At 49.3% G+C, this 12,035-nt stretch overlaps 1 protein-coding gene across 6 annotated transcripts in view; it reads right to left on the bottom strand.

The window, feature by feature from the left end:
• Positions 1–3,242: 3,242 nt before the first annotated feature.
• PRDM16 (PR/SET domain 16) overlaps positions 3,243–12,035 on the bottom strand; it is a 440,541-nt gene continuing 431,748 nt past the window's right edge. For 2 of the 6 annotated variants that reach the window (XM_083752460.1, XM_083752461.1), the window contains exons 15-17: positions 9,361–9,591; positions 7,677–7,851; positions 3,517–3,902 (exon numbers count right to left, since the gene is read on the bottom strand). In XM_083752460.1, coding sequence (XP_083608586.1) covers positions 3,768–3,902; positions 7,677–7,851; positions 9,361–9,591 — 541 coding nt within the window. In that variant the 3' untranslated portion in view covers positions 3,517–3,767. Of the gene's footprint in view, positions 3,903–7,676; positions 7,852–9,360; positions 9,592–12,035 lie in introns of all 6 variants that reach the window. The other 4 variants (XM_083752463.1, XM_083752462.1, XM_083752464.1 and 1 more) reach the window with 3 other exon arrangements.

Here is a 12,035-nt window from a genome sequence, read left to right as displayed (position 1 = left end):
CTGCAAAGTCCCAACTAATTTAGGGTTGCCATATTTTGAAGAGCAAAAAAGAGGACACATTTGCTGACTTCTATTTTTAACTATGGATGTCTATGATGACTCTCATTTTACATACCCATGAAAAAGAGGACCTGTCCTGGAAATAGAGGACCTGTGGCAACCCTATTACTGGAGTCATTAGGTTTTAGGAGATTTAGGGTTTTGCGGGAGGGTGTAGGTAGAAGTACTTTTTTAAAAAAAAAATAATGGCTGCCTTCCAATTTATTGACAAGACTTAAAGTTGTAAGCTTCACTCCCCCCTCCCCAAAAAGCTGGCTTTTAAAAGCAAAACTTGAAAATATATGAATGATAATGCATGTGAGAAGGTACCCTGGCACCTGAAACTTTTATCCAACCAATGCTAATCTTATTCAGACAACACTGGCTGAAATTAATGACTAACTTGGATCCAATTCTGAGTAGGACTTGATTACATACAGTCCTTAAGGCACCAGATAGACACTTAGCTTCAAGACTTGGAAATGACTTCCGGGTATTTGTGCAGGCCTGTAAAATGTAAAATCTAGCCATATTTCCTTTCTCCCAGGGGAACATAGTGCTGCCAGGAGACCTAACAATCTCTTCAACAGAGTATCACCTTGACTAAACCACAGTTCCCAATATCCTTGTGGTGGGAGGTGGGGAGCCAGGATAGGTAAACTGGAATAATAAAGCTGATCTAAGTTTATGCCGTTGTGAGAAACTCCTTTTTACGGGCAATTATGTAAGGAAGGGCCTGGTGCAGAGTGATCAATGGGAAAAGAAAGAGATGGGAGAGCCAGCTATTTGAGAATGCAAAGTCTCCAGTGCAATCGTACCTTGGCACCCGAACGTAATCCATTCCGGATGTCCGTTCGACTTCCGAAAAAGTTTGAAAACCAAGGCGCACCTTCTGAATGGCTGCGGGAGCTTCCTGCACTCAATCGGAAGTTGCGGAAGCTGAGTTGGACGTTCGGGTTCCAAAGAACGTTCGCAAACTGGAACACTCACTTCTGGGTTTGTGGCGTTCGGGAGCCAAAACGTACGACTCGCAAAGAGTTCGAGAAGCAAGGTACGACTGTACAGTAACACAGAGATGGGAAGATGAGGTGGTTTCTGAAGTCAGAGCTTGATGTTATCTACAAGGTGGTGCCTTTGACGGCAATCGGTAACCCTGGCTGTCTGCTTCCCTCTCTCCCTGTAATGCCGTGTAAAACAAAAATTTGGAATGTGGCACTGTCATGGTGCCACAAAGCCAGTGAAGTACAACAGGGACAGAAATAAATGCAGGATGTTGCTTATGTTGTTTCACATTCTCCCCCACCCATTAGATAATACTGGGATGGGGGGGGGGAGAGAGAGAGAGAAAGGGAGAAACACCCGTCTTAATGTTTCCTCCAGTACAATCACTTCCGGCCTGCCACAATGCAGGTGTCACGAAGCTTTGGGGAGCCGTGGGGCCCATTTGCAAGCCAGAGATAACTCACAGGTGCTGCACACCCCACAAGCCAGCAGACACAACATAGCATGCTCTTGGTTACCACAGAATGCTGCTTCCAAGCTGAACTTGAAACTGGAGAGGGGAATCACATGGGTAGCAGGAAGGACCTCTGTGGGCAGATGTGTGTTCCTGCCTTGGCAGCAACTAGAGGAAGACCTGAGCACCTGATAATTACCCCTCTTGCCCAAACTTACTCTAAAAACCATCCCTGTACTCTAAAAACCCCTAAACCTGGATGAACCCTAAGCAAAGCGAATGCTGGACTCACAACAATTCAGCATTAAGGTCTCAATACTATTTCTGTGTCCTGGAACTTGATCTAGAGATGATTTGAAAACATTGGCACTGGACGGGAGGGAATCAGGACTGAAAATCTGCAAACAAAAATAAACAAAAACCAATCAGACACCCTTGTAATACTATTTGTCCTTGTTTTAGGAATGAGTTTAAATAGTGGTTCTGGAATATGGTGGGAAAGGTTGCCGATTTATACTGAAGAAGTTTGGGGAGAGAGGAATAAGGCTGGCTTTGGATGGTGTTGCCTTGGGACCTTGTCTTCTTGCCAACAGCCTCTGGCCAACTGGGTGCCTTTCAGATGTTTTGGACTACAAATCCCACTGTGCTGGCTGGGGCGGGTGGGAGTTGTGACCACAACATCTGGATGGCACCTGATTGGCAAAGTCTGGTGTTCTGCATGGGAGCTGACCTGGCCAGAGACTGGAGGCGTCCCACCTGTTGGCACAAGACTCACGGTTTGACCTCTGCTAGGTCTCTGTGCAAAACTCTGCTGCCACAGTCTGCAAGAGAGGTTGCCAGCCCATCCCTGGGGGGGAAACAAAAATTGTGGAGCTGGACCCTAGTAAGATGCTTTGATTGATGCCCCCAGGTCCCCCAGGAGTGGCCCTGATCCACACCTGTGTTGAAGCTGCTGTCAAAGTTCCACCAAAGGTGCAACTGCGAGGCAGATTTGGCAATCTAGCAGACCAAAACAAGCAAACAGAGGACTTCAAAGGGAAGCAAAGGGAATTTCTGTAAGACTTGTGATGCTTCTCGGGTCAGAGGGAAGGATGGTCTGTACGCCCCATTTATCAGAGGAGCTGATTTTGTTCTCCCCACCACCACAAAGTCCAGAACCTTAACTACTTCAAGCTATAGGGGAGTAATTCTGTTCTCTGGCTGTGCAACAGGAGAGGGAAATTAGATAGCACCTCTCTTGCCCATTTCAAACTTTTACAGGCTGTTTCCCATCATATATGCACCATCTGGGCAGGTGGGATAGTGAAGGCCATGCACAAAGTTTCCTTCCACAGCCTCAGCTGCTCCTCAGCTCAGCACCAGAACTTCACATGTGTGGCTTGTTCCACACATTATGCTGAACACAGCGATCAGCGTGTGTGTGGAAAATTGTGACTTGCACACACAGACTGTACACTCCTTGATTGTTACATGTGAATAACCGTACAAGCGTACAGCTCAGTAGATGTGCACCCTGGGCCAGAAAGACTATGCACTCATCGTTGAACGTAACGTGTGAAAACCCCTCAAGAGAAGTGGCAATGGGTGGCTGTAAACCGGAGTTACAGAGGGGTTTTTTTCCTTGAAAAAAGTGTGCCAACAAGCTTTCCAAAAGGCAACCACTGGGGGACAAGAGAGGTTATTAACCACAGTGAGGCCATCTGAAGAAGAGTGCACCTAAGATGAGGGAAAGGAATTTGACACCTTATTTTCTTTTTTTTAAGAGGGGGAAGGAAGCAAACAAAACTCAACGGAAGTTCTAATCTCAGCAGAACTCCAGTGACTTCATTGGAATGGGACCTGGCCTAGAACGTCGTTTTCTTCTTTTTAGCAGAACTGGATACGAGGGTCAAGGGATAGGGTGGGGTTGTTTACAAGGAGGTTTTTGCTGGCTCAGCAACACGGTCTGTAACGTGAGAGGGTGGGGCACGACTGGATTTGCTAACGACAAATGCACCTGGTCTCCCCCCCCCCCCAGTTTCGCTCCTGGGATGTACTGTGCATCAGAGAGATGGCAGGCCCCCAGGTCTGCTGCGGTGGTGGTTTCCTAGGTCTGACGAAACAGGGAGCGAGCTGTCTGTGGTGGGTTCCTTCTCCCGGTGGTGGGTGGGTGAGCCCCGAGGGCTTCCTGTCCAGTCCTCCGCTGCTGACCAGAAGGTCTGAGAAGGGAGACGTGTGGCACCTCGGCCTCCTTGCTTGGGATCTCGGGCCGGGCGCCTTCTCCTCCAGCCTCTCAGAGATGACCGACGGCGCTGAAGCCTCCTGGCTCAGAAGCAGCACCTGCCATGTTCAACCAAGCATCCAGAGAGTTCTGGGAAGAAGGATGGAGGGGAGTGTTCTCAGAAAGGGACAACATCATTGCATAAGCCTAAGGGGGGGAAGAGAAGAAAAACACAGCGAGGGAAAGAGGGCATCAATACATGCTGGTCAGATCTTTGTCAGCAAAGAAGAGTGTGTGTGTGTGTGTGTGTGTGTCAGGATTCTAAGAAAGGCAGTGCAGTGTAGTGGTTAGAGACCCGGAAGCCCAGGTTTGAAATCTCTCACTCAGCTGTGAGGCTACTAAGGGGGCACAGTCTCTCAGCCTGGCCTACCTCACAGGGTTGTTGTGAGGACAAAATAGGAGAAGAGGAATGACGTGACCACCTTAAGCTCCTTAAAGGAAAGGCGGGGCATAAATGTAGTCATGATAAACAAATGTCACCCCTATTCACTTCAAGGGACTTTGGTGCAAGAGCACTTTCCTGGTGGTGTGGTGTGTTTTTGCATGGGACTAGGGACGCGGGTGGAGCTGTGGGTTAAACCACAGAGCCTAGGACCTGCCGATCAGAAGGTCAGCAGTTCGAATCCCCGCGATGGGGTGAGCTCCCGTTGCTCAGTCCCTGCTTCTGCCAACCTAGCAGTTCAAAAGAACGTCAAAGTGCAAGTAGATAAATAGGTACCACTTCGGTGGGAAGGTAAACGGCGTTCCCATGCGCTGCTCTGGTTCACCAAGAAGCGGCTTAGTCATGCTGGCCACATGACCCGGAAGCTGTATGCCGGCTCCCTAGGCCAATAAAGCGAGATGAGCGCCGCAACCCCAGAGTCGGTCACAACTGGACCTAATGGTCAGGGGTCCCTTTAGCAAGCACTGTGCTCTCCAGGTGTTGCTGGACTTCAAGAGTTGTGTCTGGCGTTCTTCACGCTCAGAATATACCCCCGCTGGCTTGTAGCCAACCAAGTCCTACTCAGCGTAGACCCACTGGAATCAATAGACCTAATTGGGTCATGCCCGTCAGTGGGTTTCTTTTGAGCAGTGGGTTTCTTTTGGGTGGGTTTCTTTTGAGCAGGGCTAGCGCTGAATGCAACCCAGCAAAGGGACTGGGCATGACCGGCCAAGGTCTTTTAATTTTTATGCATCCACTCTGATTAAATCTCATTGGCGGCCAAGGTTGTCTTCCATGAACTCCAGCCCATATGGCCAAGAGATGATGGGAGTTGCAGTTCAGTAGCCTCTTGAATGTGCCACGTTGGCTACCCTTGCTTTTGGGGGTGAGATGGGAAATCAGAATGGCTCAGTTTACACATCTCATCCTCTGGCATGTGCGCACTCTCCTTATGTTTCAGTTCCCTCACTTCCTGACTGAGGTTGCCCCCTTGCCCCACACCAAATAATTGATTGGATGGATGGGGAAGGGGGTGACCTGGCTCCCACCTGCTCTGGTGTGTCTATGCATGCCAACCATGGGGTGGCCATGCCCATTTTTAAGCCACACTCGCCACCTCTGGCATGCAGAATCTGGGGGCTTGGAAGGTGGCAATGTTGTCCTTGAGCCTGAGAAAGCTAGACCCCCCTCCTTGAGATGGCAATGTCACCACTTGCTTCCAAATGTGGTAAGTGAGCACTGCTGCAATGGGAAGGGGGGAGGCACCCTACTCATTTCTGCTGAGTGGGGCATCCCTGGACCTCTGCCCCCTGATGGCCCCACTGCTTGATCTGGATGAGTTCTTAGATTGTCCTTGCTCTGGAATCCAGGGGGAGAGGGTTCTTTTTCATAGAAACTGTAGAGTTGGAAGATACCGCCAAGGGCCATCTAGTCCACCCCCCCTGCAATGAAGGAATCACAGTTAAATAATCCCTGACACATGGCCATCCAACCAGAGGATAGTGTTTCCACTGGACTGATTGATCTGAATCAGTATCAGAAAAGTGTGGTCAGGGAAAACAATGTCCTGTGATCCCCATCCTACTGAGATCCAACAGCAAATGTTGACCATGGAATCCAGGGAGATGAGGGCAGGGTTCCTCACTAGGAAAAGAGGAGGATGGACTTCAGAGTGAACAGTAAAAAGGTTTAGGTTTGGGAAATGAAATCCTGTGTTCTCCCTCCTTCTCAGCTCTACTGCCTTTGGCCAAATCACAATTCTGTGTTGGTGTATATACCATTGTAGCAAAGCAACAACAGGAGCCCTCTGTAAAAACCAAGACTGAAATTGCAGGGAAACAGGAACAGAGAACACAAAGTCCATAAAAAATTAGTAGGTTTCAGCATATTAGTATTAAAAAGACAAAGACAAAGAGACATGCATGGAAACAGGAAATGAGACCTCCCTTTCTTTCTCAACAAACAAGAACATGAGTTTCCCACACAAAACAAAAGTAGGGGAGCTTAAGGTTCTCTGCAGCTTGCATCAGGGAGGGTCTTTCCTACAGACTTAAAATGGTTTAAACAGCAATTCTATCTTCCCAGGTAAAAACCTTAATAACTGCAGTTCTCGGAAGAAAGGCTAGGGGGAGCTATGAGAGAGAATTTTCACGGACCTCAAATCTCCCCAGGATCAGGAATGCTGTGACAGGATGCATGAATACTGGGGTTGTGTTGCATAAGGACCATCTTCAAAGTAAACCCATTGCAATGAAGAACGTAGACTTGTTCATTTCAATGGGTCTTCTCTGAGCAGAACTCAGCTGGCTGCAACCCGCAAGACCACCACCCAAATTTGTACATGTATCGATGCAGAGGGTGGTCTTCAAACAAGTTGAGAAGGTGGGCAGCTGGGCTCTCAACAGGACTTTGCACTTTGCAAAGCAATGTTTCTTGAGTTTAAGAAAACAGTGGTGATCTGAGAGGCAGTTGAAAGGATCTCTGCCACTTTACCAATGCTCCTGCCAAGGATTCTTGCTTCTTCCTTTTTCAAGGTGAGGAGGAGCATGCTATGGCAGTATGAAACAAGTACTGGGTTGAACCTATTTCTCCATAATTCAATGGCCAGCGAGTATCTTGGTCTATCTAAAGCAGGGCTGGGGAACCTATGGTCCTCCAGAAGTGGTTGGACACCCATAGGCCTCAGCAAGCATGGGCAATGTCAAGGGATGATAGGAGCAACATCTGGAGGACCACAGATTCTCCACCCATGACCTACAGCAGGAGTTGGCAAGGTAGTGACCTCCTGGTTTGCTTGGGCTACGACTCCCTTCATCCTTAATCAACAGGGGTGATGGAGGCTGGTATCCAAAAACATCTGGAGGGAACCACATTGGCTGGTCCTGCTCCACAGCCTTCTGTATTCCTTCTAGCCGCTAGCAGTTCATGGCGATCTAGTGCAGAAACAGCCATGCGGCTGGAAGGAATTTTGAAGGATGCGGTAAGACAGGGAGGTTTGCTGGCTGCCAATTGCACTTGGCAAGTTCTCGGACTTATTAAAAAAGTGAAATAAAAAACCCCACCACCAAACCATCTACCCAAGGCTACCTCTCCTGTAAGTAAGGTATGCAACCTACCCCACCACCAAGAAAAAGACCCTCAACATTTCTAGCAACTCATGTCCATGTTTGATGCATTTTCTTGGTACCGCTCCCCAGAGCAAATCTACAAAACACTGACTCAGCCTATAAAACCCGAGAGAAATTGGCCGTGCAGGTTGACCCATTCGTCCTTCCCACCATCGCCTCTGAGGTTAGAGTGGTAGGCAACCCAACCCATAAATCCTGATGAAAACATGCCCCTATAATGTTTTGCGGGACCTGCCACTGCTTGGCTGCAAGTTCCCAGTGTTGGCCATTGCTCATGGGGACCTTCAGCGAGGAAAGGAAACCAAACGGGCTGAACCCCCTTCATCACCATGAGAGGGAAAACTGTGGAAAATATCCCAAGGGTACACCTACCTGATTTTTAGCCTGCCTGTACAGAGTATGTTTTATTGCCTCAGAGTCTAAGGTGGGGTTATACACATCTTTAACTTCAAAAGCTTCCTCGGACGCCTTGCGTAGATCCAGCCCCTTCCCAAACTGCGGTAACTGCTCCAAATCTAACAGGCCGGCTTCGTCCTCCTCAACACACCTGTACCAATGACCAGGAGGGGAGGGGAGGGGTGGACCTGTTAGCGCATCTGACTGTTCACAAACGGGGCCAAGGTGAGCGTCGCCAAACTTGGGCAGGGGCTGACAACATGCACGGACCGTGGAGGAGCTGCCCGGAAGCTACATGCAGGACGTGTTAAAGGGAGGGGGGGCACACACAACACACACACACAGACACACACACACACACACACACAGAGAGAGAGAGAGAGAGAGGCACATGGATGGACAGACGAGGGGCTTGCAAGTGACACCGAGGAACAAGCAAAGCATGGCATGGGCATGGCCGTGTGAGCTTGGATCGCACGCCGTCTCACTGGTGTGTGGTGCTGCATGCGCCGTTTGATGCTCACTGCCCAGCTGGGGAGCTCTCCCTGGAGATGCCTCAAAGGAGTTCTCAGTGCCCTCTTGCACCAGGGGTGAGGAACCTCAGGCCCAGAGGCCAGAAGTGCCTGCCCTGGCCCTGCTATACAATGCAACCCTTGGGATTCTCCCCAGACCCCATTGCTCCTGCTATGCCCCCCTCCCACCAAGTGCTTCTGCTTGGTGGGATTGTGTCCTTGCACTCTGATAATGCCTCTTGCTTGCCTGTATGGGGGTGTGTCAGCACCAGGTGGTGCCCATCCAGACTGGTAGGGTGGAAGGAAGGGAGGTCAACAGCAGGTGGCGCCAGAGCCAATGACAGGCCAAGCCAAACAGTTCTAGAGTTGTTCCCAGCCTCCTCCCTGCCGAGTTTTACAAAGGGCAGCACTGAAACCAAGGAGGAGGAAGCTGCGGGCGTCTGCTTGCATGTGTGTGTGTGTGTAGCTGAAAGTTATGGACTTCATAATGGAGACAAAAGAGTCCAAAAGGCCCCCTCTAGGCTCTGGAGCACCTAGTTCCCTCAGGGTAATGCCATGGTGAGGAGCTAAAACAGCAAGGGCCTCACCAACTGCAGGTGAAATATGGCGAGCATAGAGGGTTTCAGATACTGCCATGCTCTTGATGAGTGGATTGAGCCTCACAGTCTTTCCTGAAAAATGCTGGGTGATCCATACTACACTTGACTATGCCTTATTTCCCAGCCGAGTGTGTGTCTGCGTGAGGTTGAGAGTTCTCATCCATGCTGGGAAGGACACAAGCTAGAGGGGAACTTAGACGTGCCTGCCAGGGCATACAGGGATCCATGGGAACTGCACTTCCCATGATCCCCGGATGCCTTGGATAAAGCGGACAGGTGTGATGAAGCCCAAAGGCTCTCTTTGCAGCCCACGGAAGCTTGCATGGGATGCTGATGACATTCTGTGGCTTTGCCTGTCACAGCAGCTCAAGGCCAATGCTGAGAGCTGAGCTAGACTCCCTTCATTGCAGAGGTACCGATGCACCTCTAGGGTGGATGCTATAGCCACGCCGAATGGATGGTTCACGATCCCCCCCCACGACTTGCCAATGAGGGGTGGGAAAAGCAGGCGTTCCCCCCACCACACACTGAAAGTCCTGTCCCACCCACCTTCGGGTGCGGTCAAAACTCATGGTAAGGGACGTGGCCTCTTCATCTTCCTCATCCTCATACCCTCCTTGCGGCTCTGTCGTCGGCGACGCCGTCTCATCCTGTGACTTCCCCGTCAAGCTATCATCGTCTTCCTCTTCCAGTTCTTCCTCCTCCTCGTCAACATCCTCCGTTTTGTCATTTGGGAGGCCATGGCACTGGGAGTTGCCATCAGCATTCTGGATTTCAGGCCTGTGGGTTGCAAGTGCAAAGGTTTTGGAGTGGGGTTGTGGTAAACAGAGAGCAAATATGACTTTCAGTTTGTAAAGGTGATTTTCGGCTGTTGGGTTATAAGAAATATGCTAGGAAATTTTCTCATCCACATGCCTTCCTAACCTCTGCTCCTTTGAGAATGTCTTATGCCCAGGAAAGTAAAAAGGTAAAGGACCCCTGGACAGTTAAGTCCAGTAAAAGGTGACTCTGGGGTTGTGTCGCTCATCTCGCTTTCAGGCCAAGGGAGCTGGAGATTGTCCACAGACACCTTTCCAGGTCATGTGGCCAGCATGACTAAACCACAGAACACTGTGACAGAAACCAGAGCACACAGAAACACTGTTTACCTTCCCACCACAGTGGTAACTATTTATCTACTTGGACTGGTGTGCTTTCAAACTGCTAGGTTGGCAGGAGCTGGGACTGAGCAACAGGAGCTCACCCCGTCACGCGGATTGCAACAGCCAACCTTCCAACTGGCAAGTCCAAGAGGCTTAGTGGTTTAGACCACAGCGCCACCCACATCCCTTGCTTTTTACCTGGAAAGTACACATCCCATGGCCTATAGCTTCACTCCTTACAGCATTCCAGGTACTAATGGATTTACTTTTAGGGAGAGGCATACCTAGGCTCTCTTGTGCCTCTGAAGTCAGGAGAGACCATGGACCAGAAACTCAAAAAGTTTGCTTTTTGTCACTTTCCGCATTCACCAGTGACTTCCCCTCGTGACCATCAGGGTCAGGTCTGCTCTGTTCTGCCTCCCCTCCTCCACCTTGGTCCAGTCTGCCTTCTTCCCTCCTCCCTCAGTTTGCTGCTTTCCTTTCTGCCTCCCTCATTCCAGTGTGGTGTAGTGGTTAAGAGCGGTAGACTTGTAATCTGGTGAACCGGGTTCGCGTCTCCGCTCCTCCACATGCAGCTGCTGGGTGACCTTGGGCCAGTCACACTTCTCTGAAGTCTCTCAGCCCCACTCACCTCACAGAGTGTTTGTTGTGGGGGAGGAAGGGAAAGGAGAATGTTAGCCGCTTTGAGATTCCTTTGGGTAGTGATAAAGTGGGATATCAAATCCAAACTCTTCTTCTTCTTCTTCCATTCCCTCCTCCCACTCCTCACCCACTCTCATTCTTTCTTCCCCCCAAACCCCACTGGGCACTCCACTTACACATCTAACAGCGCCACTGGGAAAAGGGGCAGCTGCAGTGGCCCCTGCTGGTGACCAAATTTCTCTGCCAAGGAGCCCAGAACAGCCTGCACACCTTGCCCAGCCGCCCTGAGCAGTGGAAAACTGCTGGGAGAGCTCATAGCAGGCAGGCTCCTAGTCACTCGGACCAAGAGTGAAGAGACACACTTTTTGCACCCCTTTGGGTCTGTGCACTTGGTGGGCCGACTTGACCAGTCCGTAGGTACACCCCTGCTTTTAAGGCTCTTCTCTTTACCTGGGCTTTTGGCCCTTAATTTGAAAGGATTGGAATTGTGGCTTCTTTGAGTGGGTAGGATAACTAAGCCCTGCCTTTTATCTGTATAGCTGGGTCTGTTTTTGTTTTAGATTTTAACTTGGCTGCTCTTAATTGTCTTTAATGGGTTTTTAAAAATAATCTTGATTCCCACATTAAAAATTTACACGTAATCAAATACATTGTTCTCTTATGAAAGAAAAAGAATTTACACAAAAAAGAAAAACAAGAAAAAAGATGGAGGAAAAATAGAAAGTTTAACAAAGTTAAATTGACTTTAATGTTAAGTTGCTTCCAGTCCCTTGGTGAGAAAAGCAGCAGCAGCAACAACAACAACAATTTGCACGGTGTTTGAGATTGCCATAGTATACTTAAGGCACTATGGAAAACTTTTATTTCCCAGGGATCTTCGCTGATGCTCTGAAACTGCCTGTATTCTAAGCTGGATGGAAATGACACTCAATCGATATAACACAGCTGAGCTGGAGAAGTTCACAGCCCATGCCAGGTAAATAAGGAACTTGAATGACATCACTCATTTCAAAGTTCTGTATGCTTGGCTGACTATAAACCCGGCGCTGACAGCTTGCCATGCTTAATTCAGATGATATCTTTGCCACAGGCCCACCAGGATCCAGGAACAACATTGTCCCAGACAGAAAATAAGCATCGACCCTCAAGAGCCATCAGAAATGCCGTGATTAGTGTCTGACTTGGGGGCCCCACTCCAAACATGGAATTCTCGATGCAAAACCCCCCACACAAATTAAGTATTTTTTCTTTCTTTCTTAAATGTCCATGTTCACATTACATGGCATTTGGAAAGATCAGAATAGCCTGATCGTAATTGCAACTGGCACTGCCTAGAAGGATGGAGAGAGAGAGAGAGTATTTGTGTGCAGGGTACAAAAAGGACCCTATTTATTTCTTCTCTTGGTCTGTAAGCTGATTAAATATCCCCCCCCCCCAGTC

This window comes from Podarcis gaigeae (genome assembly GCF_964106915.1).
Source record: "Podarcis gaigeae genome assembly, chromosome: 8".
Lineage (NCBI taxonomy): Eukaryota > Metazoa > Chordata > Lepidosauria > Squamata > Lacertidae > Podarcis > Podarcis gaigeae.
The sequence above is the reverse complement of the archived record's forward strand: the minus strand, read 5'-3'. Positions and strand labels throughout refer to the sequence as shown.